At 27.2% G+C, this 25,555-nt stretch overlaps 4 protein-coding genes and 2 long non-coding RNA genes across 17 annotated transcripts; 4 read left to right on the top strand and 2 right to left on the bottom strand.

The window, feature by feature from the left end:
* The first annotated feature begins 834 nt into the window (after positions 1 to 834).
* LOC100745043 (serine/threonine-protein kinase STK11) lies at positions 835 to 5,747 on the top strand. 2 transcript variants are annotated; one of them, XM_012381560.3, is made up of 6 exons: positions 835 to 1,427; positions 1,991 to 2,111; positions 2,564 to 2,749; positions 2,895 to 3,031; positions 3,176 to 3,519; positions 4,084 to 4,209. In XM_012381560.3, the coding sequence occupies exons 1-6, from the start codon at positions 1,084 to 1,086 to the stop codon at positions 4,158 to 4,160; spliced, it is 1,209 nt and encodes a 402-aa protein (XP_012236983.1). In that variant the 5' UTR covers positions 835 to 1,083; the 3' UTR covers positions 4,161 to 4,209. The 2 variants fall into 2 exon arrangements, with proteins under 2 accessions (XP_012236983.1, XP_003486853.1); XM_003486805.4 differs by lacking the exon at positions 4,084 to 4,209 and adding an exon at positions 4,530 to 5,747 and having other exon boundaries at positions 1,084 to 1,427.
* Positions 5,748 to 8,551: 2,804 nt separating this feature from the next.
* On the bottom strand, positions 8,552 to 12,379 carry LOC100744922 (vesicle-fusing ATPase 1). The gene is made up of 10 exons (XM_003486803.4): positions 11,954 to 12,379; positions 11,640 to 11,728; positions 11,075 to 11,299; positions 10,376 to 11,003; positions 10,070 to 10,294; positions 9,686 to 9,985; positions 9,276 to 9,566; positions 9,018 to 9,202; positions 8,772 to 8,930; positions 8,552 to 8,709 (listed from the first exon to the last, which is right to left on the bottom strand). Exons 1-10 carry the CDS (start codon positions 11,963 to 11,965, stop codon positions 8,592 to 8,594), a joined length of 2,232 nt encoding a protein of 743 aa, XP_003486851.1. The 5' UTR covers positions 11,966 to 12,379; the 3' UTR covers positions 8,552 to 8,591.
* Positions 12,380 to 12,628: 249 nt separating this feature from the next.
* LOC117151272 lies at positions 12,629 to 13,679 on the top strand. The gene is made up of 2 exons (XR_004461064.1): positions 12,629 to 13,450; positions 13,515 to 13,679. It is a non-coding gene; the product is annotated as an uncharacterized LOC117151272 (long non-coding RNA).
* A 1,312-nt stretch (positions 13,680 to 14,991) lies between these two features.
* LOC100744801 (ADP-ribosylation factor-related protein 1) lies at positions 14,992 to 16,739 on the top strand. The gene is made up of 5 exons (XM_003486802.4): positions 14,992 to 15,312; positions 15,386 to 15,556; positions 15,625 to 15,706; positions 15,783 to 15,954; positions 16,520 to 16,739. The coding sequence occupies exons 1-5, from the start codon at positions 15,220 to 15,222 to the stop codon at positions 16,617 to 16,619; spliced, it is 618 nt and encodes a 205-aa protein (XP_003486850.1). The 5' UTR covers positions 14,992 to 15,219; the 3' UTR covers positions 16,620 to 16,739.
* Positions 15,832 to 25,284, top strand: LOC100744603 (AP-1 complex subunit gamma-1). Of its 11 annotated transcripts, none has more exons than XM_024365298.2 (16): positions 15,832 to 15,954; positions 17,153 to 17,217; positions 19,767 to 19,828; positions 20,345 to 20,528; positions 20,629 to 20,775; positions 20,865 to 21,180; positions 21,697 to 21,714; positions 22,371 to 22,781; positions 22,864 to 23,094; positions 23,182 to 23,403; positions 23,526 to 23,653; positions 23,760 to 24,006; positions 24,127 to 24,382; positions 24,458 to 24,618; positions 24,694 to 24,786; positions 24,876 to 25,284. In XM_024365298.2, the coding sequence occupies exons 2-16, from the start codon at positions 17,159 to 17,161 to the stop codon at positions 24,975 to 24,977; spliced, it is 2,637 nt and encodes an 878-aa protein (XP_024221066.1). In that variant the 5' UTR covers positions 15,832 to 15,954; positions 17,153 to 17,158; the 3' UTR covers positions 24,978 to 25,284. The 11 variants fall into 11 exon arrangements, with proteins under 11 accessions (XP_024221066.1, XP_012236892.1, XP_024221069.1 ...); XM_024365301.2 differs by lacking the exons at positions 15,832 to 15,954; positions 17,153 to 17,217 and adding exons at positions 18,039 to 18,175; positions 19,291 to 19,409 and having other exon boundaries at positions 20,336 to 20,528; XM_024365300.2 differs by lacking the exons at positions 15,832 to 15,954; positions 17,153 to 17,217 and adding exons at positions 18,151 to 18,489; positions 19,291 to 19,409 and having other exon boundaries at positions 20,336 to 20,528.
* LOC112212213 lies at positions 17,789 to 18,365 on the bottom strand. Its single transcript, XR_002946031.2, has 2 exons — positions 18,233 to 18,365; positions 17,789 to 18,152 (listed from the first exon to the last, which is right to left on the bottom strand). It is a non-coding gene; the product is annotated as an uncharacterized LOC112212213 (long non-coding RNA).
* Positions 25,285 to 25,555: the final 271 nt, after the last annotated feature.

Genomic DNA, 25,555 nt, shown 5'->3' with positions numbered 1-25,555 from the left:
ATATAAAATATTTTAAGAAATCATAGTAGGAAGTTCTTTATACTCATGAGATTTTGGGACCGTAAATTATCTGATTCTTATCAAAATATACGTTATTTTATAAGGATAGATTGAAATAATTTTAAAAAATTGTTGTTATATCAATCCATTTATTTATAAGAATACTATAAGAATATCTAAATAAATATAACATCTGACATACAAATATATATATCTTTATGCAATACATTTCTTTTTACTAGTCTAAGTTGCTAACATTAAATTAAAATTTTTTCGTATCTTTCAGTACTTTTGCTTTGATCCGTTGACAACTATAGTGTGTCATCAATAACTCACATTGCTTTTTGGTATAATTAAAGTAAGATAAATTTCATGGATTAAGAAATATTTAACAATATGAATGACTTAGATGTCAGACAAAAGTGCGTAGATATACTAAAAATATTTTGCAAAAATTATATATATAAAATTAAATACATATGTATTTAAATCTATTACGGCTCCCAAGACAAAATATACATATAAAATTCATATGGTAGTCAATATGTTAAAGTGAAAGAATAGAATACCTGTATAAACAAGCAAAAAGAAAATTTGTATAAACACAAAATATAATACAATTCAATATACATACTTGTACAGAGGTTACAAAAAGTATTGATATACCCCAGTATTTAGTACCTGATTATAGTACCTACACACTAATTAATCTAATCCAAGTATATAAAATTTCGTACCATTTAATAGTACATATTTTCATATGGTTACAAAAATTTAATACTATGAAAACAAAATGTAGAACTCGATTAAAAAACGCTTCATTGGAAAATAAGAACATGTGTTAATATTTCTTTTAGCCACTGTATATTTTCAGATGCGAAAGTAATATTTCGAATTTAAGCGCTAGTATAGTTAGTATGTAAGTACATGCTGTTCCGAAACTGGGATGACGATCGTGTCCTTTATTATCACAAGCCGTGGTGGAACACACAGCTGTAATTCACAACAATGGTGGTGCCGGTCGTGTTTTAGGTTAAAGTTGCGTGGTTTTCAGTAACTTTAGTCCAATTAGCATTGTGAAAAATGGACAATAGGATCACAATATGTGACCCAGACGAAGAAGAAATTAACAATGAAATATTTCGGGATATCGAGCCAGTCACGTGGATCAATGATGATCCGAACTATGATTTGGATGAGATCAACATGTTCTTCCATAGGGTGGATTCAGATCAGATTATATACGAAGAAAAAAAGAAAAAATGTAAATTTATCGGTAAATATGTTATGGGTGATGTTCTTGGTGAAGGTAGTTACGGAAAGGTGAAAGAAGTGTTGGACTCAGAGACACTTTGTCGAAGAGCCGTGAAAATCTTGAAAAGGAAGAAACTTCGTAGAATCCCAAATGGAGAGCTTAACGTTCAACGGTACGATTAAAAAATTTTAATATTTCCTTTATATCTTATTTATTCATGAAATAAAATCGATTAAAACAATTTTTAATTGCTAATACTATGCAGTCAATCTGTTGAATTTTGTAGATATGATACCACATGATTTTTGTTATATTAAATCTTATTTTTTATTATTTGTACAAAACGCAAAGAAAGAGCAATATTTACTCGTATGATATTCATATTAATCCAACAAGAATGAATGTACAAAATAGAATAATACACGTAATGTAAACATTTACATTATTAGAATCGTTAAAAGTTTAATGTAACATTACATAACATTATAAAACTTATAACAATTATTTTAGTATATACAATAAAATTAAAATTTATGTGTGTATTATTATTCTTAATGTAGTTTATTTAAAAAACACAATGTTAGAAATCATAAATATTTACTGACAATTTATAATTTATACAATATCTTAGAAAAGAAGGCTACGTTGATACATAAAAGTAATATATATCTTTTAAGACATATATATGATTACTTTCTAGAATTCTAAATACTATTTATTCACATTCATTAACAGGGAAATAAGACTATTAAGGATATTAAAACATAAGAATGTAATTAACCTTGTAGATGTTTTATATAATGATGAAAAGGAGAAGATGTACCTAGTTATGGAATTTTGTGTATGTGGATTACAGGTAAAGTTCAAAAGCCTTACATGGTTTATTTTAGAATGTGTTATACACATATGCCTCTATACATTGATGTTTGATTGTGTTTAAAGTTTTAGTGCAATCTGTGTGATAATTAATTCAACATTTCTATATATTTGTAGTGCTTTTATAAACATTTGAAAAATTTTTTACTATATATTATAACAATATTTAAAACTGATTTATCTTATATATTCAGTATAAGAGTAAAAGATATAGTTTTAAAATTAATTTTTTAATGTAATATGTATCAATAGACAGTATATATAACAAAATTAATATTTTAATCTAATTAACTCCATATGATATAATTTTTGTAATTTAGTACAATAGCTTTTTACACTTTAAAATCTGTTATTTTATGTAAATTTTATGTATAATAAAAACCTGCATGGAATTAACAACAATTAGATTTCTATTTATTAGATTTTTTGCAGGATATGTTGGGAAGCACACCTCTTAAGAAGCTTCCAATTTGGCAAGCACATGACTATTTCTGTCAGTTACTGGATGGTTTAGAATACCTCTACAGCAAAGGGATAGTACATAAAGATATAAAACCAGGGAATTTATTATTAGCATTAGATGGCACATTGAAGATTAGTGATTTTGGAGTTGCAGAGGTATATATTTAACTTATTTTTTTTTTATTATACTAATGTAATATTTAAATTCAAGTGTTCCAAATTAATAAAGTTAAAGTTTGTATTAATAGAATAGATCATAAACTAAAAGATTACATTGTACAATTTTTTACGTTTTTATTAGGCATTAGATATGTTTTCTGAAGATGATACATGTAAAATGGGACAAGGATCACCAGCATTTCAGCCTCCTGAAATTGCAAATGGCTGTGAAACATTTTCTGGTTTTAAAGTAGATATATGGAGCAGTGGAGTTACATTGTAAGTATACTTTTCTATAAGTTATATTTATTTACTTGTTGTGTTAAAATAAGTTATATTTACAAATCAAATTCTATTTTTCATAAAATATAATATAAGGGGATTTAGCAAACACTTTTTAATAAGATTATAAATATTTTATAGGTACAATATAACTACAGGTCAATATCCTTTTCAAGGCGATAATATTTATAAATTATATGAAAATATAGGAAAAGGTGAATATACTATACCTGAAGAAGTAGAAGAGCCACTAAAATCTCTTATACAAGGAATGCTGCAGAAAGACGCAGATAAAAGATTTACTTTGCAACAAGTTAAAAAACACCCATGGACTATATGCAGGCATCCTAAAACGCAAGAAGAAGTGCCTATACCTCCTCTTAAAGGACATAAATGGCACAGCATGACCGTACTACCGTACCTGATGGAGTATCATTACGGAGGTGACGACAATCCTACGTATTATACCGAACATCAGCTAAATGGTATGTATTTTTATTCTTTTTTCTTTTTAGTTAGATTTTTTGCATTGTGCTATGTGTTATTGTATTTATGTATTAAAGCTTAAATTTTTGTTGCGATAATATTTGATATTAATTTGTATTCTCACAACTAACAGAAAGGTAAGATAAAATCTGCATGTATAAAGACACCAATAAGAAATATACAAACTAGATGTTAGTACATTTGTGGTATAATACATTACAGTTCACAAGTAGCATTTATGCAACGATTTGTTAATTATATTATTTTATAATTGAATTAATAATTTTATCTAATACAAACATTCTATAACTGTATTTTAACAGAATTAGCGTAGTATTTGTACATATTTATTTATAAATTAAGATGTCTTGCATAATTTGTATAGATTATTTTAAATTGAAGACAAAGGAAATTGTTATTAAAAGTTGGTCAAAATCTTATCTATCTTCTTTATATACATTATTAGAAAACAATTATCATTAAAGAGAATATATATTTATACAAATTATAATTATAATAAAAGTACATAAACACTTGAATAAAATACAGCTTTTGCTTTTCAGATTCTAAACGGAATACTGAACAATCTTTTTCAAATCGACTACTAGTATTCTTATCAAAGACATGCACCATTCTGTAACAATGACACGCTTATATCTACCTATGATGTTGCGAGCTGACAAAAACGGGTACTCTCTATATAGTGTATACCCTGTTTTGCCCCTATGCCTTTTGTAACATCTAAAGTTATATATAAATTAATTATGGAATTAAAATCTTTAACTCAACAATGTTTTCGAATAGTTCTATGTATTAGCTTTTGCAATGTGTCATGCATATTTTAAACTGTGTGTAGTAATATTATAACTATTGCAATGATGACTTGTTTTGTATATTGCACGATTAACTATAGTTATTATATTATATACATTAAAAAAAAAATAAAATTAACCCTCATAATATAAATTTATAAACAACTACTAAATAAGTTTGTCTTTTTTTTGTCCAGAAGAAAAACGGCTTCAAGAAATGGACAAAATTAGTGAAGACCAAAAAACTACTTGGAATAGTCACAACAGCAAACCAAATTCACATCAAAGTAAACGGCGATGGCGCAAACCAATTTCGTGTATTAACGTTAAGAAATTTCCGTCTTGTAAGCCATCGTGATTTGACTCATTACCATGCTTATCTTTTATTATATATTTTCCTGACTATGTCAGATACAAAGTTTCTCTGCAATGGAGATGACTGAAAATTTAATAAATGCTGAACCGTGCTAGAATAACGACCCAGCTACAGCTCGAATTGAGTATGAAATTTGAACTAATTCAAAAACATTGAAAATGTAAACATTTGTGATATTAATATTAAATAGTCATAGTAGATAATTCATTATGATCTATTAATTATGAGGTTAGTGACTCGACATCCAAATAAAGTGATTTTCTTTCATGTGCCATAATGAAGTTACAATTATTAAGGATATCTGTTGTTAAACGTCTTTTTTGTACAATTTCTTTCTTTTTTTTTTTATTAACTTAGGCGATAAAAAGATTTAAAAGGCAACACAGAGAAAATTATAAAATTATTTTTAGTATCCTTTTCACAATCATCATTTTACTATTATTCTATTACTCTCACATATTATAAATTAAAAAAAGCGTGTTAATCTGAAAGGAATATGTGTGAGTTTTTTTACTAACTTTGACGTTGTAAGAGTTTGTACTCGTTTTTATCTTTTCAGTGGAAAGCAGAAACTTTTGTTTATTAAACAAGCTTATTTATATAATGCATCAACAAACTATTTGTAATATAAAAACTTTATGACCGATGTTATAATGGGGGATAAGGTTATTCGAGCATACAAAGAGAATATTTGGTGCTGACTAATATCAAACATATGTCACAAATATTGTTTTAAATCGACATTGAAACTTTCCTCCAATATATGTACATGTTAAAAATATTTTATATATAATTGTTATTTAGAAAATATGATCTGTGTTTGTAGACTGCATATATATTATAGTATTATCATCGTGAGATGACTTATGAACACTTAACGCAATTCTTGTAACATGACTTAATATAAAACATCGATTCTTCTATAATACAAGAATATTGAGGATTGTTTCACACATACTTATAATAGATATTATTAAAGCGTACTTGAGTATCATTAAGGATAAATGCAACATTGTTGATTTATATGTCTACTTTTAAATTTTGTACTAAATATTCCATATTCATGCTTTAAATATTACACCAAGTATTGCCAATGGGGTGTAATAAATTTGGCGTGTATAAAATCTTTGTACAGGAACACATACATACATATATTTCAAGTACGAATTGTAAATGTAACAGTTAAAAGATATACGACCATTTCGACGTTTAGATATATTATGTATCTAATACGCTTCCACAATAGAATTATTTATTTCAAGAAAGAAATATTAACAAAAATTTTATTGCAGGAATAAGAAATATTCTTTTTAGAATAAGCGAAGATCAACGATATCGATATCGATGTTATTTTAAATATGCTTATTTCGCCTGCGCAATTTATACAAAAATAAAATCATAAATTATTCTCTTTCTCTCTTTCCTTGACGGAATTAAGGTGCCTAAATACTGCCAAGCACTGAAAGCACATGGAAAATGGTTATACTTTTTATGATTGTACATATTATAAACAACAAAGAATTATAATTATTTTTAGTTACGTAAAGAATGAACGAAATAATAATTAAGAAGTAGGAGTTCATATCAAGTTTATGTGATAATCAAATCTTGCTTTTCTGGTTAAAAACTGTTTATTGTAAAATTTATTGTATGTGTTACTTTAAAGAATATGAGGTATTAGATAAGAAGTGTATGATAACTTTATGGGAAAATAGGGAATATTGATGACATCAAGTTTGGATACTGCTTTGTTAATTACCTTTGATTGAATATTTGTTATTTTACTTATATTTTTCAAATTTAGTAATATGCAAAATAAAATTAACAAAACTGATAGTAAATTTAACAAAAAAAGGACATATACACGAAAATATATGTGTACTATTTTTATATATCAGTAGTATATAATGTCCCCCAATATTTTTTTCAATTGTAAACTTTTTTCCTCAAATATTAATACAAAGTTGTAACTAAAAGGTTAAAAAGAACTATTAAAATTAATGGAGTGATCTTTTAACATGTTTAATTATCATGCTATAATAAAATTTGAATAAAATAGTTTTTATAACAAATATAATTTGTTACTATTGATTTTTAATATAATTTTTAATATTTCTAACGTAAATAATTTGAATTAAATAGTAGATATCATCATAATTTTAATTATTAATACAAATGAAATAAAATTTGTAAATAAAAATAATAAATATAACGCGAAACAGGCCCAATGCGATGAAGAATTGCATGAAAAATTTAAGCTGTATTATTATAACATACTGTATGCATATTTAAAAACCGATCAGTATAAAAATTAAAAATTATTGCACAATTATATACACTAATGTAATTACATAGTTTGTAATTTTTAATTGTAATATAATCATATTTGTATACAAACTATCAAAACAAAATAAGAATAATATCAAGTGAGCGACATTATGATTATTATTATGTTTTATTTTTTATGTATAAATTACTAATTAGGTAAAATGTAGATAGATAATAACATTTTTAATCACTATACTCGATCAGATTTTATTTTACTTTTACACATATTACATATGTCGTAAATTTATTATTGCAATATATTAACACAGATATGATTCACATTACATATTTATCAAGTATAACTATTAGTATTTAATATTGATATACAGATTTTCTTGTAGACAATTTAACTGTATATAAATACATATGTCAAATTAAATGAAATTATTCAATACATTTTTACTACACAGAGAAAGTAACATGAAACAAATTATTTAAAGAACTTGCACAAAATAAATTACTTATTTATAACATGCACGATAATTTCAAAATTAATTTAGAATTTATCTAAAATCAAATTAGTTTTCAACTTTAATTAATAAAAAATATTCATCTTTTCATATATTTCTTATCAATTGCAAAAAAGTAAATATTTCTTGGAATGGTTTTGTTTATCTCTAAAAGGCATTAACTGTAGATACTACAAACATCAATACTAACGCGCATACATACATACATACATACATACATTTACAACTAGAATTACAGCAAACTGTAAAGTAATAATAAATACATAGCAGATTGTTGTATGGATATACATTACATACAAGTGAAGGCATACAAATATATTTTTATAATACATGTAACAAATTTCGATAATACGTAAACAATTATGTTTATTGCTATAACATTGTTAGAAAACATGTTACTAATATAAACTGATTTTACAGTAGACTATAATAACAAATTAAAACTAAAGGAAGCATTTCTCTCTATCTTTTGCAAAGATACATGTAAATTTCATTTCTGCACAGATATAACACATAGTGCCCATTTCATATATAATAAAATTATATATGAATGATATTATATATTATATTACGTTAAATGTAAAATAAACTTTTAGTTTCCACAAGAAATTAAAAATTAAAAATTTATGCAATAATCTATTGCACATATTTAGTTGTATTATCATTTAAAAAAAATTTTCATTTTTCTTGGCTATTATATTTGCATCTTTTTACATTGTATATTTTACATATTTTTAAATTAGTGGAATTATTTTGGAACTTTAAAGCAAGTTGTTATCAAGTAATTAAAAAAAATACAATTAAAAAATTATGAATACTGTATGTTTAACAGAATCATTTAAAAAAATAGTAGAAAATATCATTTTTATATAAAGCATATGCATAACATTTATAAATAATTAAAATGCTTTACTTAAGTATTCCTATGATATATATACCTCACACAATTGTACCTAATCTTTTCGACTGGTATAGATTTCATATGTATGTAAATGCAAATTTCTTTGTTACATACGTATTATATACTCTTCCGTAAATCACATCTAATTCATTTCTACACAAATAATTACAGCTTTATATACTTATTACTCCAAACCACCTTCCTCTTCTAATTTTGATAAGAATTTTGAAACTCTATAATTTGGTTCCACTTGACGTGCCATGTCTACTAAGCATAGCAACTTCTTTATACCAATAAAAACTCTGAAAGAAAAATATACAAATCATGCTTTCGATATTGATAATTTTTTAGTATAAAGACATACCGTTTTCCCAGAAGTTTGGCATGTAAAGATACTATTTCATCTTTACTAAATAGTTCCACTTCCTCTAAAACGCTTAAGAGATGGTCAGGAGTAGATAAATTAGGTACATGAAGAGTTGTACTAAATGCTGACAACATTTCCATATCGTCTAAAACTTGTCTAGAAAGGGTATGGTAATTATATTAATAAAAATATATATTGTATTATTATCTTTAAGTATCATTGTATTAACATTAAGTATTTTACCTACGACTCGTGGTACAAAGTACTAATAATTTGCGACCACGAGGTGGTTGTTTCTTCAGTAAAACTAATAGCGCTTGTAAAGTCAAATTAGAATATCGTGGTCCAATGGAACCATAATCTAGCAAACGCTCGATATTATCAACTAAAATGCAACTAAGTTGTGAACGATATGCATCGTCAAATATCTAAAAAAAATATATATATATACCAAATATTATTAAATATATTATAATTAGAAAATATTCATTTTATATTTACCTTTCGAATTAAAAGACATTTTGCAGATTCTGTAAAACCAACCATATCTTCTGGTGTACATACTTTGACAAATGGGAAATCAGAATTTTTAGCTATTTGAGCAGCAAGTGCTGTTTTTCCACTATTCGGCGGTCCTTCTAACAAAACTGATACAAGACCAGAACCTTCCGTAGAGCGTGCCTCTTGAATATATAAATTACCATCAGACAAAATTTCTGCCACTGGTTTGCCCCAATTAATGATTCCACGTATAAGAAGATGATCTAATGCTTCTGCACTTGTACCAAATGCCTATAACATAAAGTGTATTAGACAATGATGCAAATATTAATAAAAAATATATAATAAAATATAAATAAAAGTTATAGCTTTCTGTTAATAACATTTGAATTTTATTAAAAATTACTTACGGGTTTAACATCATTTTCCAAAGCATGAAGAAAATCTGCCCTGGAAACCATAAGTTTTTCCATTGCAGCAGGATCTACTTCTACCTTACTAGAAGCTTTGATTAATCTATTCATAGCAGTACTTTGTGCAGCTCTAACTAGACCTTCCAATTCTGCACCACTGAAATTTTTAGTTAATGTGGCTAATTCTTTTAAATCAACATCTGGTGATATCTTCTTATAATCTCTCATTCTAGATGTGTGAATATTAAGTATCTGAAATCTTCCATGTTCATCAGGTAAGCTAATTTCCATTTGTACCTGTATGTATACAAATTTTACTTAATTAAGTAAATGGTCTTTGGAACATTATTTTTAAAGCATATTTGATACTAAGAAGAATACCTCTAATCTACCAGGTCGTAATAAAGCTTCATCAATCATATCTCTTCTGTTAGTCATACCAATAACGAGAATATTATTTAGCTGCTCCACACCATCTATTTTTGCAAGCAACTGATTTACAACAGTATCGTGAACCCCTGTATTTCCGGCAACACTACCTCGAGATTTACAAATAGCATCAATTTCGTCAAAAATAATTATATGTAATCCACTATTTGGCCCAAGCTAAAAATAAATATTTATTTATTAGTATACTAGTAATAACTTGCATAAAACACCTAATGAAGGTTGAAAATATCTTCATACCCTCTTCTCCTCCTCTTCAGCATCAGCAAATAATCGTCTAATATTAGCTTCACTTTCTCCAACATATTTATCCAAAATCTGAGGGCCATTGACGATTTTAGGTTCTCTAGCATTTAACATAGTCCCTATTTGCCGTGCCATTAACGTTTTACCTGTACCTGGTGGGCCATAAAGTAAAATTCCTTTCACATGTTTACAGCCCAATTGAGTAACAATTTCTGGTGGAAAAACTCGTGACGCAAATGCTCTCCGAAAAATAGCACTGAATTCTTTATCTAAACCACCAATTCCCATTTTTTGGAAGTCCCAATCTGGATTGATAATTGATTGACGAACGACTTTCCCCTTTGCTTTACCAACAAGGTTTAAACTTGAATTTTCTGCTTTTTCAAACTGTATAACAGTATCACCCAAGCAACGTCCCATTTGAGTCTTTTTAGGTGCTGTATTTTGTCCAGAACTTATAGCAGATAAATCAGCAGCTTCCAAACTTTTAACTACAAGGCCGAGCATTTTTTTATCCTTGAACTGAAACACCAGCTGTTGACCCACGGTGAATGCCTGCCCCGAAAATTGTAATAAAAAATCTTTAGCCATTTCATCAGTGTTATATGGTTCCAAAGTAGTCCTAAAATAAATTGTATCATAAATTTTCTTACGGGTGCCATTTTTTTTAAATTTTTCATGTAATGTACATACGATTTTTTTTGTAAAAAGTCTGCTTCCAAGACAATAGTGCATAAACATTCTGTACTTGAGGTAGGATTAAAATGATATGGTCGCACTTCAATTTCCTGATTAAGGGAAAGAGTGGCCCATTTTCTCTGAGGTAAGCTAAATCCAACAGTTCCCCTAGGTACTTCATGATGCCGTTTTACAGTAAATACAAAATGATGATTTGGTGCGGTGGTAACTTCAATATGCCTAAAAAATACAACCATGTTAAACTTATCTCTAAAACTCTAAATTACAAATTAAATTAAATTGTATTATTCTTTTATCTTATTATAGTAATATTAAATTATTTCATTTATTTTATATAAATTTGAAATTTTGAATTATCTATCAATATGTACTCAATATCTTATACATAAGATTGATATATAACAATTACAAATAAAAAGATAAATTAAATTACATTTCAATTTAATTGATTTAAAGTCTTATCAAAATCTATATATGTATTCATATATGTATACATAGACATTTAAGCTTTAAATCTTATTATAGGTAACAAATCAATAAATTAATAAGATACCTTTACCTGACATCATCTGGGAAGTCATCTGGATTGATTATAGCACAATTTGTAATACTAAGTTCATCAGTAGGACACCTTACTGCTTTCATCCTCTATGAAAAAAAGTAAATTTTACGATTAAAAAAGTGAATCATACTTATTGACAGCATATCACTTTCATAGTCCTAGGTATTGATGAAGTATTGAGCAAGGAGGAGATGACACAAAATTCTTTTTAAAGATATGTTCAATTACATACAACGTATATTTATTACGTAAAATATATAAAATAAATAAATAAAACAAAGTATTAAATCACTTTCATATTTGAAACTTACCATTGCTGACATTTTTTGATAGAATTGAAAGGAGTAAGTTTATATTCACAGTATGAGACCTGCAATGCAGGATAGAAATATCATCACGATCTTATACAGTATAAGTATGTATACGATAGGTTCGGCAACTCGTCGAAATTTTGGTGGTGGAGAATGTCATCATTTTAATATATTTTAATCCTCTCACTAGCCGCATAACGGCGCTGTCATGAAATTCCCAAAAGAGAAAAATTCGAATTACCGTATCTGTATATGTTCACAGTGTAAATAAAGATGTTATCACAAAATTTCTCTCTTGAGAGAATATAACGTCGTATTAATCCCACTCGCTTATATCACATGAATTTCGTTTTATGTTTCTTCGCGTTGCATCTATAACCATTGTTATCCCCCTACCTCTATTTGCCTACAGTATGAATGTGAGCATGGTCGTATCCACAAATCTGGAGACTCTTGTGGATGGGGTAAAGGTCTTAACATTGGAAGTTGTGTTTTATAAATCGGCCACCACAGACGCTGGGTTCAAGTGATTAGGATTTTGCATTTAACGCCATCTTGCAGTGAAAACAATAACTGATTGAAAGTAAAGAATATAAACTAAACTACTGAGTTTACTCAACTGGGTTAAACTGACATAATTTTTATAATTTTTTACCGTTTACTTAAAATAAGTACATATATAGTCTCCCTAACAAGACGAGACAGTAAACGTAAACAAAACTTGACTACTGTGATTGCAACTATTGGCTGGCGATTAGTAACACTTGAATGAGAAAGAGACGGAGGTAAACGAACCCGGGCTATATTTGCATATTGGCGTTGCACAACAAATCCTAACCACTTGATTAAAACGCTTTAAGAATCTTACTCTTTCTACGGGAGTTTCTAAAACTGTATATAACTTGTATACAACACTAAGTATGAGTCATGACGTCAGTAATCCACTAACTATAATCACAAGTTGTGGTTGTTAATCATCTGTCTGGTAACGTTACCACAATATAGTACTACATTTCCTCTCTGGTATTACATATTACATAGTACACAATAATAAGAAAGTATCTCCAAGTGAAATCAGTGATTTTAAATGTCTCAGAAATGATTAAGTTTTGAAAAATAGTTCAAATGTAAAAATTAAAAAAATTGTAACAGTTTCTGATCTCTTACATGGATCTTCTACATTTAATCACAGCAACAATTGCCACAATTGACTCAACAATAGCTATGTGGCTCACAAAAGCAACAGACACATGATGTACAATGACAGTCATCTAGATAATCATAACAGATATTGTTTATACTTTACTGGAGTCAGAATGAAATTCTATTTGGAAATATGAAATGGTAATTTGTATTTTATTTTTGTGTATTTCTATGTAGGAAATTGCTATAGCTTCAAGAAAAAATAGTTCTGAAAAAAAACACTTATGGAAGCTTTGCATTAAATGTATTTGAACCAAATACATATTACTAAGAACTAGCCATAACAGAGAACAAGTAGGTAGAAAAATTACTATGGAAACAAATACCTTTAAACACATTTCTCCTAAAAATTTTTTAGCGATTATTCTACATTAATGTTCCTTAAATATTGCTGATCTAAAACAGGAACAGTAAAGAAAAGTAGCTTTGCGATGAAATAAAAATTCATTTATGTTTTTTGTACAAGATATATGTATCTTTCATAAAATAAATGTTGTTATTTTGCAGATTATTATGACTTTAATTAGAACAATTTTTTATTATTAATACAAATATTTTATTTATATTATAATAATATTGTACTAATAATATAAAATCAATTATTACGTAAGTAATAATTTTAATGAAAAATATTTTGGATAAAAATTGGGTGGTTTCAAGGAAAAAATAATTTGATGTGATTATTTTTTTATAAAAGAATGCATAGAGAACACATGAAAGTTAAAATAGTTTTTTCTGAGAAATAGAACTATATATCTTTTTTACACATATCGATTTGGCGGAACACTCTACGTCAAAACTTATTAAAATATAACATTAAAGAAATCAATGATTAAATTAAAAAATGAAATATTTGATAAAAAAATCTGAAATAACGCACGAATTATTGATTTTGTTGACATTGCATTTTTATGCTTTGCTACAGAACTTAACCCAAACATATCCAAAATTGTAGAAGTACAATATATAATGTCGAAAATATCTTTGCGAATTTGTCAAAGTCACGATATGACATAATGATATGACGTTATTTTTTAATAGTTTATAATTAAAAAGTCGCTTAGTTTCGAATTGTACATAATAGTACAACTCTTCAAGAATGGAGAAAGCCTCTGCCACTTGCTGTGTGATTTCTTAAAATTGTAAAAATTAACTTTTATGAAGTTGTGTGTTTATGTGACAAATAGCTTTTTGCAAAAACTAATAAATATTTGGGAATGAAATATGGCACACTTTTTAAGGATAATAAAAGCTACATTTATATAAAGTTTCGACTTCGTATATTCAATTTTATATGAATAATTGACATTTGAAAAAAGTGCGTTTTTGAACGGTTTTTATTTGCTTACGGCTCAACGAGCTAACCAATCTTAACGTTCGATATCTCATTTGATAGATATTTTTAATATCTACGACTTTTATTGTAAACTTTTTGGGGATCGATTATTACGTTTATTGTTACATGCAAAAAATGTGTTTTCAGCAACTTTGAAGATTGTTTACAGAATCTATGCAAGAAATTTTGAGTGGCAGACGTATCGGATCTGTTTCTGAATATGATTTTAACAAATTCGCATAATAAAATTTCAGATACGATTTTTGCAAAATTTGGGCCATTTTGGGGCTAATTTGGCTGAACTAGTAAAGTTTCAACTTGAAGATAAAAAATAAGATAAGAACATAAAAAGTTAACGAAGTCACTGCATAAATATTTGAATGCGAATATAATAAGAAGTAATATAAAATAATAATGTTTTCTCAGGTTATATGTTAATAGATAATTAAAATTGTAAATATCTATTTTACAATATATATAGTTTGTACGTAAAAAATACATACATATATATTGTGTAATTTATATCACATACACTTAGTAATGCGTACATTATTTCAGTATATTTGTTTTTATTAATCTCACTGTGACTTCATACTACATATATGTAAAATACGCACATAGAATATATGATCTGCATGGACGACCATATATACATATATATTTTTTTCGAACATGATATGTAAACAACATGAAATGTAAATTTTTTGATAATTAATCGCGCTTTGAAATGTACACACTTTTACATGGGTTGTACAAGTATCTTGTGCAAAAAGATGAATATTTTATATTAATATTAGGCCTCGATAATGCAGGGAAAACGGTGAGGAATTAAAAAGCTGTGTATTTGTGGTTAAGTAAACAAATTCGTTTCTAAATGGTTTTTGAATCCATAGACATATTTAGAGGCGGCGAAAACAAAATTTACAAAGAATTACAAAGGTATGAATCCTTGCAAAATTACAACAACCGTTGGTTTAAATATTGGAAAAATTGATATAGCTGGTGTTCGTTTTAACTTCTGGGATCTTGGTGGACAAGAGGAACTTCGATCACTGTGGGATAAGGTAATTGATAATTTGATATATATCTATTTATTCTATTGCAAGAAATTATATATATTTTATGTTTATAGTATTATGCAGAATCACATGCTGTCATTTACATAGTTGATTCATCAGATCGAGAAAAGATACCTGAATCTAAAGAAACTTTTGGTAAAGTTTAAAAAAAATAGAATATACATTGAATTATTACATTTTTTATTGGATAAATATTTATATTTTATTACAGATAGAGTTATATCGTCAGAACACTTAATAGGTGTACCACTTTTAGTCCTAGCTAATAAGCAGGATGTGCCTGATTGTATGGGTGTTAGAGAAGTAAAACCAATTTTTAATCAAAATGCACACCTAATAGGTAGAAGAGATTGTATGGTGATGCCTGTTTCTGCTTTGAATGGGTATGTAAATTTTTAGACTTATTTATTTTAATTTTGTTTTCTTTTATTGAAATTAAATTGTATTATGTACTTATTTATATTAATATGATTTTATGAGTTACATATAATTGTTTTAAGTTTCTAGTGTAATGACATAAATGACTAATTGATAAATGAATAAAATATGAATTACAAAGAAAATTGCTTAAAAAGAATAATTACTTTAAATTGAATGCAACAAATCTTATGTTAAGTAAAAAAAATACTTCATAACATGATATCATGTCAATTTTCTATTTTAGTTGTAAATTGTTTATTTCTGTAATGATTTACTAAAATTACAATTAAAATAGTAATTATTTTCTAATTTTTTGATCAATAGTATTTGAGTTTAAATATTATTTTTATACATATAATTACATAAGATTTAATGAAAATATAAAACATTTTTAATGTAAATAATAAATTATCAATCAAATTATACTGTATAATTTTGAATATGTTATATTGATAAGGTGGGCATGTTATGAAATTTATGAGTTATTTAAAACAATTATATCATATAATTATTTATACAATACAAAAGGGATGGCATAGATGAAGGAATTCACTGGCTCGTGGATTGTGTCAAGAGAAACAATGACGTTCGGCCCCCTCGTAATCAGAATGACAATTGTCTGTCCTAACAAGACATTCCTGATTTCTTTCATATAAGTTGATATATGAACAGTATTTTAATGTAAAAATTCTGTACATTTACATTAGAAACTACATTTTTACTAATAAACTTTGTTTTGTAATCTGTACTAATTGAATTACTTACTCTGTCAATTTGTATTTACGATAACAGAATATTAATATCTCTTTTTAATTTGTAAAAGGTAGCTCTTTTACATTTTATTTATTATTATTTGATTTATTGCTTTTTAATCTACTTTAATATCAGCTTTATTATCAATTGTTACATGATAATTATTACCAATTGATATTTTAGTAGTTTTTATTCTTTATTTAGTATAATTAATGAATTTCCCAATTACTCTGTTAACTGATCTGTATTACTGATATCAAGGTAGTTGAGATAAGAGATAATGCTAACACCTTATTTCCCCTTCTGTCATGTTGGTGATAAAAAGTCTTCAAAACTGTTACTTCAGTTGTGTACTAGACAATATACGATTTATAATTTCAGTATTAAATGTTTGTAATAATCTTCTAGTGCACCATGTGGACATATTACGAATCTGAAGATTGGAGTGTTTTACCACCAGAATTGAATAGAAGGTGACGATTTTGTTATCTCTAACATCTCATACAAAAATTAGTTCTAGATATATATAAATTATGTATAATCACATATCTATTTATCACTTTAAACTATTTATATATATATAATAAATGTTTATTTGTAACAAGCATGTGATATAAATTATTCCATAACATTAACAGTGTATATAATTATATTATTAGAATTACTTCTATGAAAAATGTTACAAAATTATATTTCATTGAAAAATTTATTTGATACAAATGAAATAACAAAAAATTATGTAATTTAATTTAATGAATATCTAATAGCAATCTATACCAAATAAGTATTTTTATATTAGATATGCTAACATATTGTAGATATACATATGTATGTCACAATTTTATTATTTTTAATACAAATTGTGCAATGACGCTCAAATTATATATTAATATTTCATCATAAGAGTGAGAGAGGGAGAGAGAAAGAAAAAATTCTATTTTCAATGAGAAAATATGCATCACTAAAATTCTCAATAAAGACATCTTATCGGAACATAGGGGGAAAAATGGATCATAAACTTTCGATTAAACAAAACAGTACAAATTTCGCGCTTTAGAAATGAACATCATTTTTATTCACTACGTTGAGCAAAAGTGTAAATAAGAGAGTTGGAATTAACGGTACAAGTATAATGAAACAATTGGAATTTCGGAAAAGAATAATTGTTACATCCGTTCACTGATGTTTCAATTGTAAGGAATGTATATTGTAGAAAATGGTCACGATAACATTAACCAAAAAGCCACGGTATTATCAGGAACAACGTCAGTGAAAATGGGTAGCCATTTTGATTTTTGGTGTGCGAATACCGCGGACCATCGTGAAGAGTGTTTGTCGTGTGATAGGCTAAACGACTGTGGACGTTTAACTATGTCCATGGTTTTTTTCCCAGTTGATTAACCCTTTACTGTGAATCAAACGTTTCGTACGGTACGTATTGTCAACGATATAAAGTCAAATTAGGAGCGAAATACTCGGAATGCAAACCGTATATGTAAACCGATACAGGCCGATATACCAGGTGCAGAATAGAGACTATGCAGAAGTGAGTGAGGGCGCACAACTCGCGCCCTAGGAGGCGAGGCATATCTCGCCGTATTTGTCATACGACGTTACGTGTAAAAGGTGGGCGATACGACGACGATAGATTCGACGGCGTCTTCGTGTCGTCTCATACGTACGCTGTGAAACGTCGTTTAGATATTTCCGGATCTCAAGTTTGCTGAAAACGACGTCCTTGACTGGTACTGTTTGACAGCTAGAAAACTAACCCTTGGTTCGATGCCCTTCAGTGCGAACGATCTTTTATATAACCGGTTTACACGTTTTACAATATGCTGTCGAGTTGTACGAGCGTACGACCGCGACGCGTTTTTATAGCACGTGAATTTCTGGTCGAATGACATTCAAAAACTAGGTAATATCCATTGCATGCATTGCACTCTTCTGATCGACTACTTAGATTTCGCCAGCGAAACCGGTTATTTTGTATTTATATGCACGTTTTATAACGCGTTTAAAATAGAATATTAAGTTTATGTTCTCTATTCAACAAAGAACCTGTATATTGTATTTGTTTTCGTCTTTTATATACAAACTTTCAAGCTTTTATTGTATGCAACAAATTACTGATAAACTAAAATCATATTACAAATAATTTATTTGTATTTGTTTCAAGATATAATACTTTCGAAATAGTATTGCTCATAATTACTTTTGTTTATCCCCTTTGTGAAAGATAATTAAACAATTATAATATATACAAAAACAATATATATGTTTACTTTTTATATTGCGTGATATGTAAATATAATTTTAATTGGTTCTTACGTCGTATATTGTTATATTGTAATTTTAATATATTTTTCATTTTGTACTATTTTTATATAATGATGGTTTTATTAAATTAATGATTAAAAATTTTTCAAGAAGAAAGATAGAGAACATCAACTTATTTTTATTTATTTTATACTTGTAGTTGTTTAAAGTTTTTGCAAATAATATTTTACAATTGTCCATAATATTATGTGACCTTTTCTCAATAGGAAGGAAACTGTGTGTTCCATACTCATCTATACTTCATTTGTATTATTGAAGTTCGTCATATACATTTGAGAACATCATTGAGAACATCATTGAGAACCATGAATGCTTCAGAACACGGGTAATATATATTTTCTAACATTAAGTTAATTATTCATAACAGTATCCCCTTATATAATGAAAAGATATGAAAATGTTATTAAATGTAAATTACTGCTAATCTTTTAGATCTTTTTCTAATACTATACTAATTTTAATACAGTTATTCTTAAGTTTTAATTGAAAGAACAATTTGTTATTGCAATGATAGAAAATATGTTATTTCAATAGTCTTTTGTAATATTGCTTGAAAAAAAACATTGTTCATTTGAAGCAAGTATAGAATAATTGGAATCGTATCATGAGTGTCATTGCACAACAAACAAAATGGTATGTAAATGGTTTGTGTGTGTAAATAGCATGGGTGTGTATATTGCAGGTTTAACCCAGCCTTTAATATGGCCTCCATAAAACAAGCATTTAATGAAGCAGTAGAAAGAGGTAAGAGAGTGCAATATTTATTTGTAATAAATATATAATGAATACTTGTATTAGTTCTTATAGTATTTTGTAATTTATATGCTTATTATTAATTCTATATATTACAAGCCTCAAACTTAAGAAATATCTCATGTTTTTATAATATTAACTTAAAACTCTAATTAAATAGGTGTCATAATTAACTCCATTGATCTACTTTAAATTGATTATCTTTAGTAATGAATATAATTTAATTTTTCAATAAATAAGTAACATTGAAATATTTATCATGTTTTTTAAAATAAATGGAAGGGTGATATAAGAATAGAACATAAATAATTTTAAAAATATCATTGTTATAAAACTTTACTATTATATAATTTCCTCCTGTAGAATTAAATATTGCTCCATATCATTGCTTGTATTTCACATACAAAATAATTTTCTGCGATTATTATTCATAACTTGAGCATTTAACTCATTAAATCCTACTAACATTAAACTTGATAACATGTTATAATTTAAAAGTCTCAACAGTTAGAATGCCTGCACCAACTCGATTGAGGGATCTCATCAGACAAATAAGAGCTGCTAGAACTGCAGCAGAAGAAAGGACAGTTGTTAACAAGGAATGTGCTTATATTCGTTCAACATTCAGAGAAGAAGATAGTGTATGGAGATGTCGCAATATTGCGAAACTTTTATATATTCATATGCTTGGGTTTGTATTAAATTTTCTCTTTATATTCACTAATAAGTTCAACAATGTATATTTAATATTCTTTTTTTTATTAGAAATAAAAATTCTATTAATTTTGTAGATATCCAGCTCATTTTGGTCAACTAGAATGTCTAAAACTTATTGCATCCCCAAGGTTTACAGACAAACGAATTGGTTACTTAGGTGCAATGTTACTGCTAGATGAACGACAAGATGTTCATCTTTTAATTACAAATTGTTTAAAAAAGTAATAATTCGCTAAAATTATTTTAATATTTTTTAAAAGCATATATAATAGGGTATTTTAATATTTTAAACATTTAATTCCTCTTGCAGTGATTTAAATAGCTCCACACAATTTGTTATTGGTTTGGCATTATGTACTTTGGGTGCAATTGCATCACCAGAAATGGCAAGGGATTTGGCATCTGAAGTTGAAAGGCTAATGAAGTCAGCAAATGCATATATTCGAAAAAAAGCAGCACTTTGTGCATTCAGAATTATTAGACGTGTACCAGAGTTAATGGAAATGTTTCTACCTGCTACTCGTAGTTTAATTACAGAGAAAAACCATGGTGTATTAATTACAGGTGTCACACTTATTACAGAAATGTGTGAAAATAGTGTTGATACATTGAATCATTTTAAAAAGGTAAATTTTACATGTTTTAATAAGTGATAGAGGGATACTACATCAAAACTAGTAAAATACTTAGTTGTTTGTAACTAGTATTACAAACATTTTGTCATTGCATCAAAGAACATTATACATTATTTTTTTAATTCAATTTAAGTTTTTTTAATGTTGTCATATCTAGTCTGCTAGTTCAATAGCTGCAAGCTAGATCGTAGTAGCATTATCAGTTAACCAGAGCATTGAACTCATACTCCTAGTAAAAATTTTTATATTGAAGCAAACTGAACATTTACTAAAAAAGATTACCAAAAAGAATGTGTAGTCTATAATTTTACTTATATTTTATTAATAACAGTGCTATGACAAAGGACATAAATGTATCTGTTGATAAAACACAAATGTCTTAATATATATAAAATATTTCATAAAAAAGTTTCAAATGTGATTAATAATCTTAAATAAGTGTTATTGTTTAATAATTCTTTGCTCATAGTGATATTCATAATATAAGTATGGTTTTATCTTCTTTAGGAATGCGGCCATCGAGAGGTAAAAAGCATACGAGCATTTTTTATATTTTTGCATGTTATGCTTATTGTGGATATCATTTTTATCTTTTATTCTATGTAATTTTTATTGAAGATACTTGATTATTTATATTAAATGCTTTACTAATACAAAATCAATATAAAATAATGAAATATGAAAACACATGCATGTATTTTAAAATTATGGTACCTATAACATGAAATACTTTCAATAAATGCATATTGAATATTAATTGAATTTTTATAAATAACATTTTAATATTTTACTTTTTTATTGAACATATGTTTGTATAAAAATGTATTTTAATTATATGAAGCACAGTTATTGAATATCTTTCTAGTTATATTATTTATATTATGGATGTTAAGGTGTATCTGTTTGTGCACAAATAATGTAATATAATTGATGTTACTTTGTGATCTTTCTTAGCAGCTTATATCTGTTTCTTAAATATAACAATGTATATCTTTATTTTTGTATCTAGAATTAAATATTGCTTTTTGATAACTTCATAAAAGTTTTTAATGGAACTATGCATTGTCATTCTATTATAATTTGTTTATTGGTATATGTTTACAGATTTCTTGGTTAAACTTTGTTTACTTAAAATTGTGTAAATAATATATTATTCAATAAAAATAAAATTATTATTTCAGATTGTGCCAAATCTTGTGAGGATCTTAAAAAATTTAATACTAGCTGGATATTCTCCAGAACATGATGTATCTGGAGTATCTGACCCGTTCCTTCAAGTAAAAATATTACGTCTCCTTCGAATTTTGGGACGTAATGATATCGATGCATCCGAAGCAATGAACGATATACTTGCGCAAGTTGCAACTAATACAGAAACTAGCAAAAATGTTGGAAATACTATATTATATGAAACTGTATTATCTATTATGGATATAAAATCTGAAAGTGGACTGAGAGTGTTAGCAGTGAATATATTAGGTCGATTTTTATTAAATAACGATAAGAACATCCGATATGTTGCTTTGAATACGTTATTAAAAACAGTTTATGTAGATACAAGTGCAGTACAAAGACATCGCTCAACAATCCTGGTAATGTTTATCATGTTATTTCATATCTTTATATTTGATATTATTATATTACTAAATATTTCTTTCATTTTTTGTTTCTCAGGAGTGTCTAAAAGACCCGGATGTATCGATTAGAAGACGAGCTATGGAGCTTAGTTTTGCACTTGTAAATTCAAACAATATTAGGAACATGATGAAAGAGTTATTACTTTTTTTGGAACGTGCTGATCCAGAATTTAAAGCGCAATGTAGTAGTAACATAGTAATGTCTGCCGAAAGATTTGCGCCAAATAAACGTTGGCATCTTGAAACGTTATTCAAAGTTCTTGTTGCTGTATGAAATTTATTACATTAATTTTACATATATTTCACTATTTATAGTTATTTTCAATCTTCATCATTGTAATTTTCTTGTTTCTAGGCTGGTAATTATGTTCGAGATGACGTAGTAGCATGCACCATTCAGTTAATTTCAGAAACCCAATCACAGCAAAGCTATGCTGTCAGTGCATTGTGGAGAGCACTGGAAAAAGATACATCCGATAAGCAACCTTTGGCTCAAGTTGCAACATGGTGTATTGGTGAATATGGTGATTTATTACTATATGGACCACCATCAGAAGATATAGATACTCCTGTCAATGTACGTATGTTAGACACTATGTATATCTGTATATGCTTACCCTCTATTCTTTATGATAAAATTAAGATAGTTAAAAAGTATTAAATAATTAATATATGTATATCTTTTTCTTTTATTATTAGTTAACAGAAGATGAAGTTATTGATGTTTATCAAAGGTTACTCTGGAGTCCGCAAAATACAGTGGTCACGAAACAATATACATTATTATCTCTCACAAAACTTAGCACAAGATTTCAGAAGGGTAATGAGTAAGTATTGCTGAAAAATCTAATTATTACTGGTACTATTATATTATTTTTTGCATTCATTTTCATATTTAAATAATTATTTACATAAGCCTTATATATATTTCAGAAAAATTCGTCAAATAATTGATACATTTGGAAGCAATTTACATATAGAATTGCAACAACGAGGTATCGAATTTTCACAGTTGTTCAGAAAATATGATCATTTACGACCTGCATTACTTGAAAGAATGCCTCCTATGGAAACTGCTAGACCACAAGCTAATGGAATTATTGGTATGGTAAATGGTGAACCAGAACCAGAAGAAGATAAATCTTCAGTTTTGGAAGCGAGTACTCCACCATCTGATTCAGTAAGTTTGTATCGAACAGTTTATAAGAATTATAATTTGAATGAAATAACCTGCACAGCAAAATATGTGAAACTTTTTATATTTAATCAACAGAGTTTAATATTTTTTATATTTTTCTAGAGTGCACTTCTAGATTTGCTTGGAACCACCGACTTAGGAATGACATCTTCTGTATCAAATAAAAGTCCACCTTCTAATTCAACAAATACAGTAAACAATAATGATCTTTTGGATCTACTTGGTAGTTTGGATTTAAGTGCACCTACATCTACATCTACACTGCCACAGGCACAAACGCCATTACAAATATTTAGTCCCACTAACACAACAAACTTTTTAGTGGATGGTTTGCTTAATTCATCATCAATTCAAAATGGTTTGTGCAACTTAATCAAATACTTATTTCTTACTGCTAATACTATACAAATCTCATTTTATTTTATAACTCTAGATACACTTTCTATGATTGTATTGGATAAAGCAGGACTTAAAATAACCTTCAAATTGGAAAGACCACCAGACATTGCTGATTTATTAATTATTAATATGTCAGCGCAAAATTCTGGAAGTGCTATATTGACTGATTTTCTGTTTCAAGCAGCAGTTCCTAAGGTAGTAGTCAATTTCGTGTTACAGTTATTAAATATAAAGAATCATGGGGATTACTTTTTATGTATTATTATTTAGACATTCCAACTACAAATGTTGTCACCATCAAGCACAGTCATTCCTCCTTCTGGACAAGTTACTCAAGTATTGAAAGTTACAAATATCAGCAAAGTAAGTTCATATGACAGTATTCTATTTAAAAAATTTTTACAGAAGTGTTTTGCTTTATTATTGATCACCCATATATTTTCCTAATTTAGGTACCTCTAAGAATGAGATTACGTATATCTTACACTGGACCAACAGGACCAGTTTTGGAACAAACGGAAGTAAATAATTTTCCTTCCCTAACATTGCAGTGACAAGATATATTAAGGAAGACAATTGTACATATGCCTGTCTAAATAATTATTGAGTCTTAAATAGACTGAAACCCAATTTCATCTTTTCATCAGATAAAATGAAAATATATTGGTAAAATGACACGTTTGGCAAAAACGCTTACCGATTGATTAATCTAATAATTCGTCAGAAATAATCATTGAATCTAATAAGATTCAAATCTATAATGAATTACATTTTTTTTAACATACATCTGCAAATTTTTCATCTGCTCACAAGCCATATTTTATATTTATAGAAAGCTGAGGACGTAATTTCTTGTAAGTATGATTTTTGCAAATATGCTTGTGTATAAATTGTTTTTAAATTCTGATTTTACACTGTTGAGTATAATAACATAATAAAATATCTTTTAAATATTTAAAAATTTATACAATAAACAACCATTCTTAGTATTTTTAAAACAAGTATTATTAATAAATTGGTTACTTCCATTATAAAATAATTTTTTAGCTATTATAAAATAGTTTTATAATTGATTTAAATTGGCATTTGTTGAGCAGATGGTACGATATTTATTTTGAAGTCTTTCAAAAAT

This window comes from Bombus impatiens, unplaced genomic scaffold (genome assembly GCF_000188095.3).
Source record: "Bombus impatiens unplaced genomic scaffold, BIMP_2.2 scf_0133, whole genome shotgun sequence".
NCBI lineage: Eukaryota > Metazoa > Arthropoda > Insecta > Hymenoptera > Apidae > Bombus > Bombus impatiens.
Note: the sequence above shows the minus strand (reverse complement) of the source record. Positions and strands in the feature narration are given on the sequence as shown.

What these genes read in the sequence shown, in the direction of transcription:
- LOC100745043 (XM_003486805.4), top strand. Translation starts at nt 1,084, where the DNA reads ATGGACAATAGGATCACAATATGTGACCCAGACGAAGAAGAAATTAAC. An exon ending in TTTGTGTATGTGGATTACAG is followed by an intron (nt 2,112 to 2,563) that starts GTAAAGTTCAAA and finishes GATTTTTTGCAG; the next exon opens with GATATGTTGGGAAGCACACC. An exon ending in TGGAGCAGTGGAGTTACATT is followed by an intron (nt 3,032 to 3,175) that starts GTAAGTATACTT and finishes AATATTTTATAG; the next exon opens with GTACAATATAACTACAGGTC.
- LOC100744922 (XM_003486803.4), bottom strand. An exon ending in GACTTCCCAGATGATGTCAG is followed by an intron (nt 11,300 to 11,639) that starts GTAAAGGTATCT and finishes TGTATTTTTTAG; the next exon opens with GCATATTGAAGTTACCACCG. An exon ending in TACGACCTGGTAGATTAGAG is followed by an intron (nt 9,986 to 10,069) that starts GTATTCTTCTTA and finishes GTATACATACAG; the next exon opens with GTACAAATGGAAATTAGCTT.
- LOC100744801 (XM_003486802.4), top strand. Translation starts at nt 15,220, where the DNA reads ATGTACACACTTTTACATGGGTTGTACAAGTATCTTGTGCAAAAAGAT. An exon ending in TTCGATCACTGTGGGATAAG is followed by an intron (nt 15,557 to 15,624) that starts GTAATTGATAAT and finishes TTATGTTTATAG; the next exon opens with TATTATGCAGAATCACATGC. An exon ending in CCTGTTTCTGCTTTGAATGG is followed by an intron (nt 15,955 to 16,519) that starts GTATGTAAATTT and finishes ACAATACAAAAG; the next exon opens with GGATGGCATAGATGAAGGAA.
- LOC100744603 (XM_024365298.2), top strand. Translation starts at nt 17,159, where the DNA reads ATGTGGACATATTACGAATCTGAAGATTGGAGTGTTTTACCACCAGAA. An exon ending in GACATCGCTCAACAATCCTG is followed by an intron (nt 22,782 to 22,863) that starts GTAATGTTTATC and finishes TTTGTTTCTCAG; the next exon opens with GAGTGTCTAAAAGACCCGGA. An exon ending in AAGTTACAAATATCAGCAAA is followed by an intron (nt 24,787 to 24,875) that starts GTAAGTTCATAT and finishes TTCCTAATTTAG; the next exon opens with GTACCTCTAAGAATGAGATT.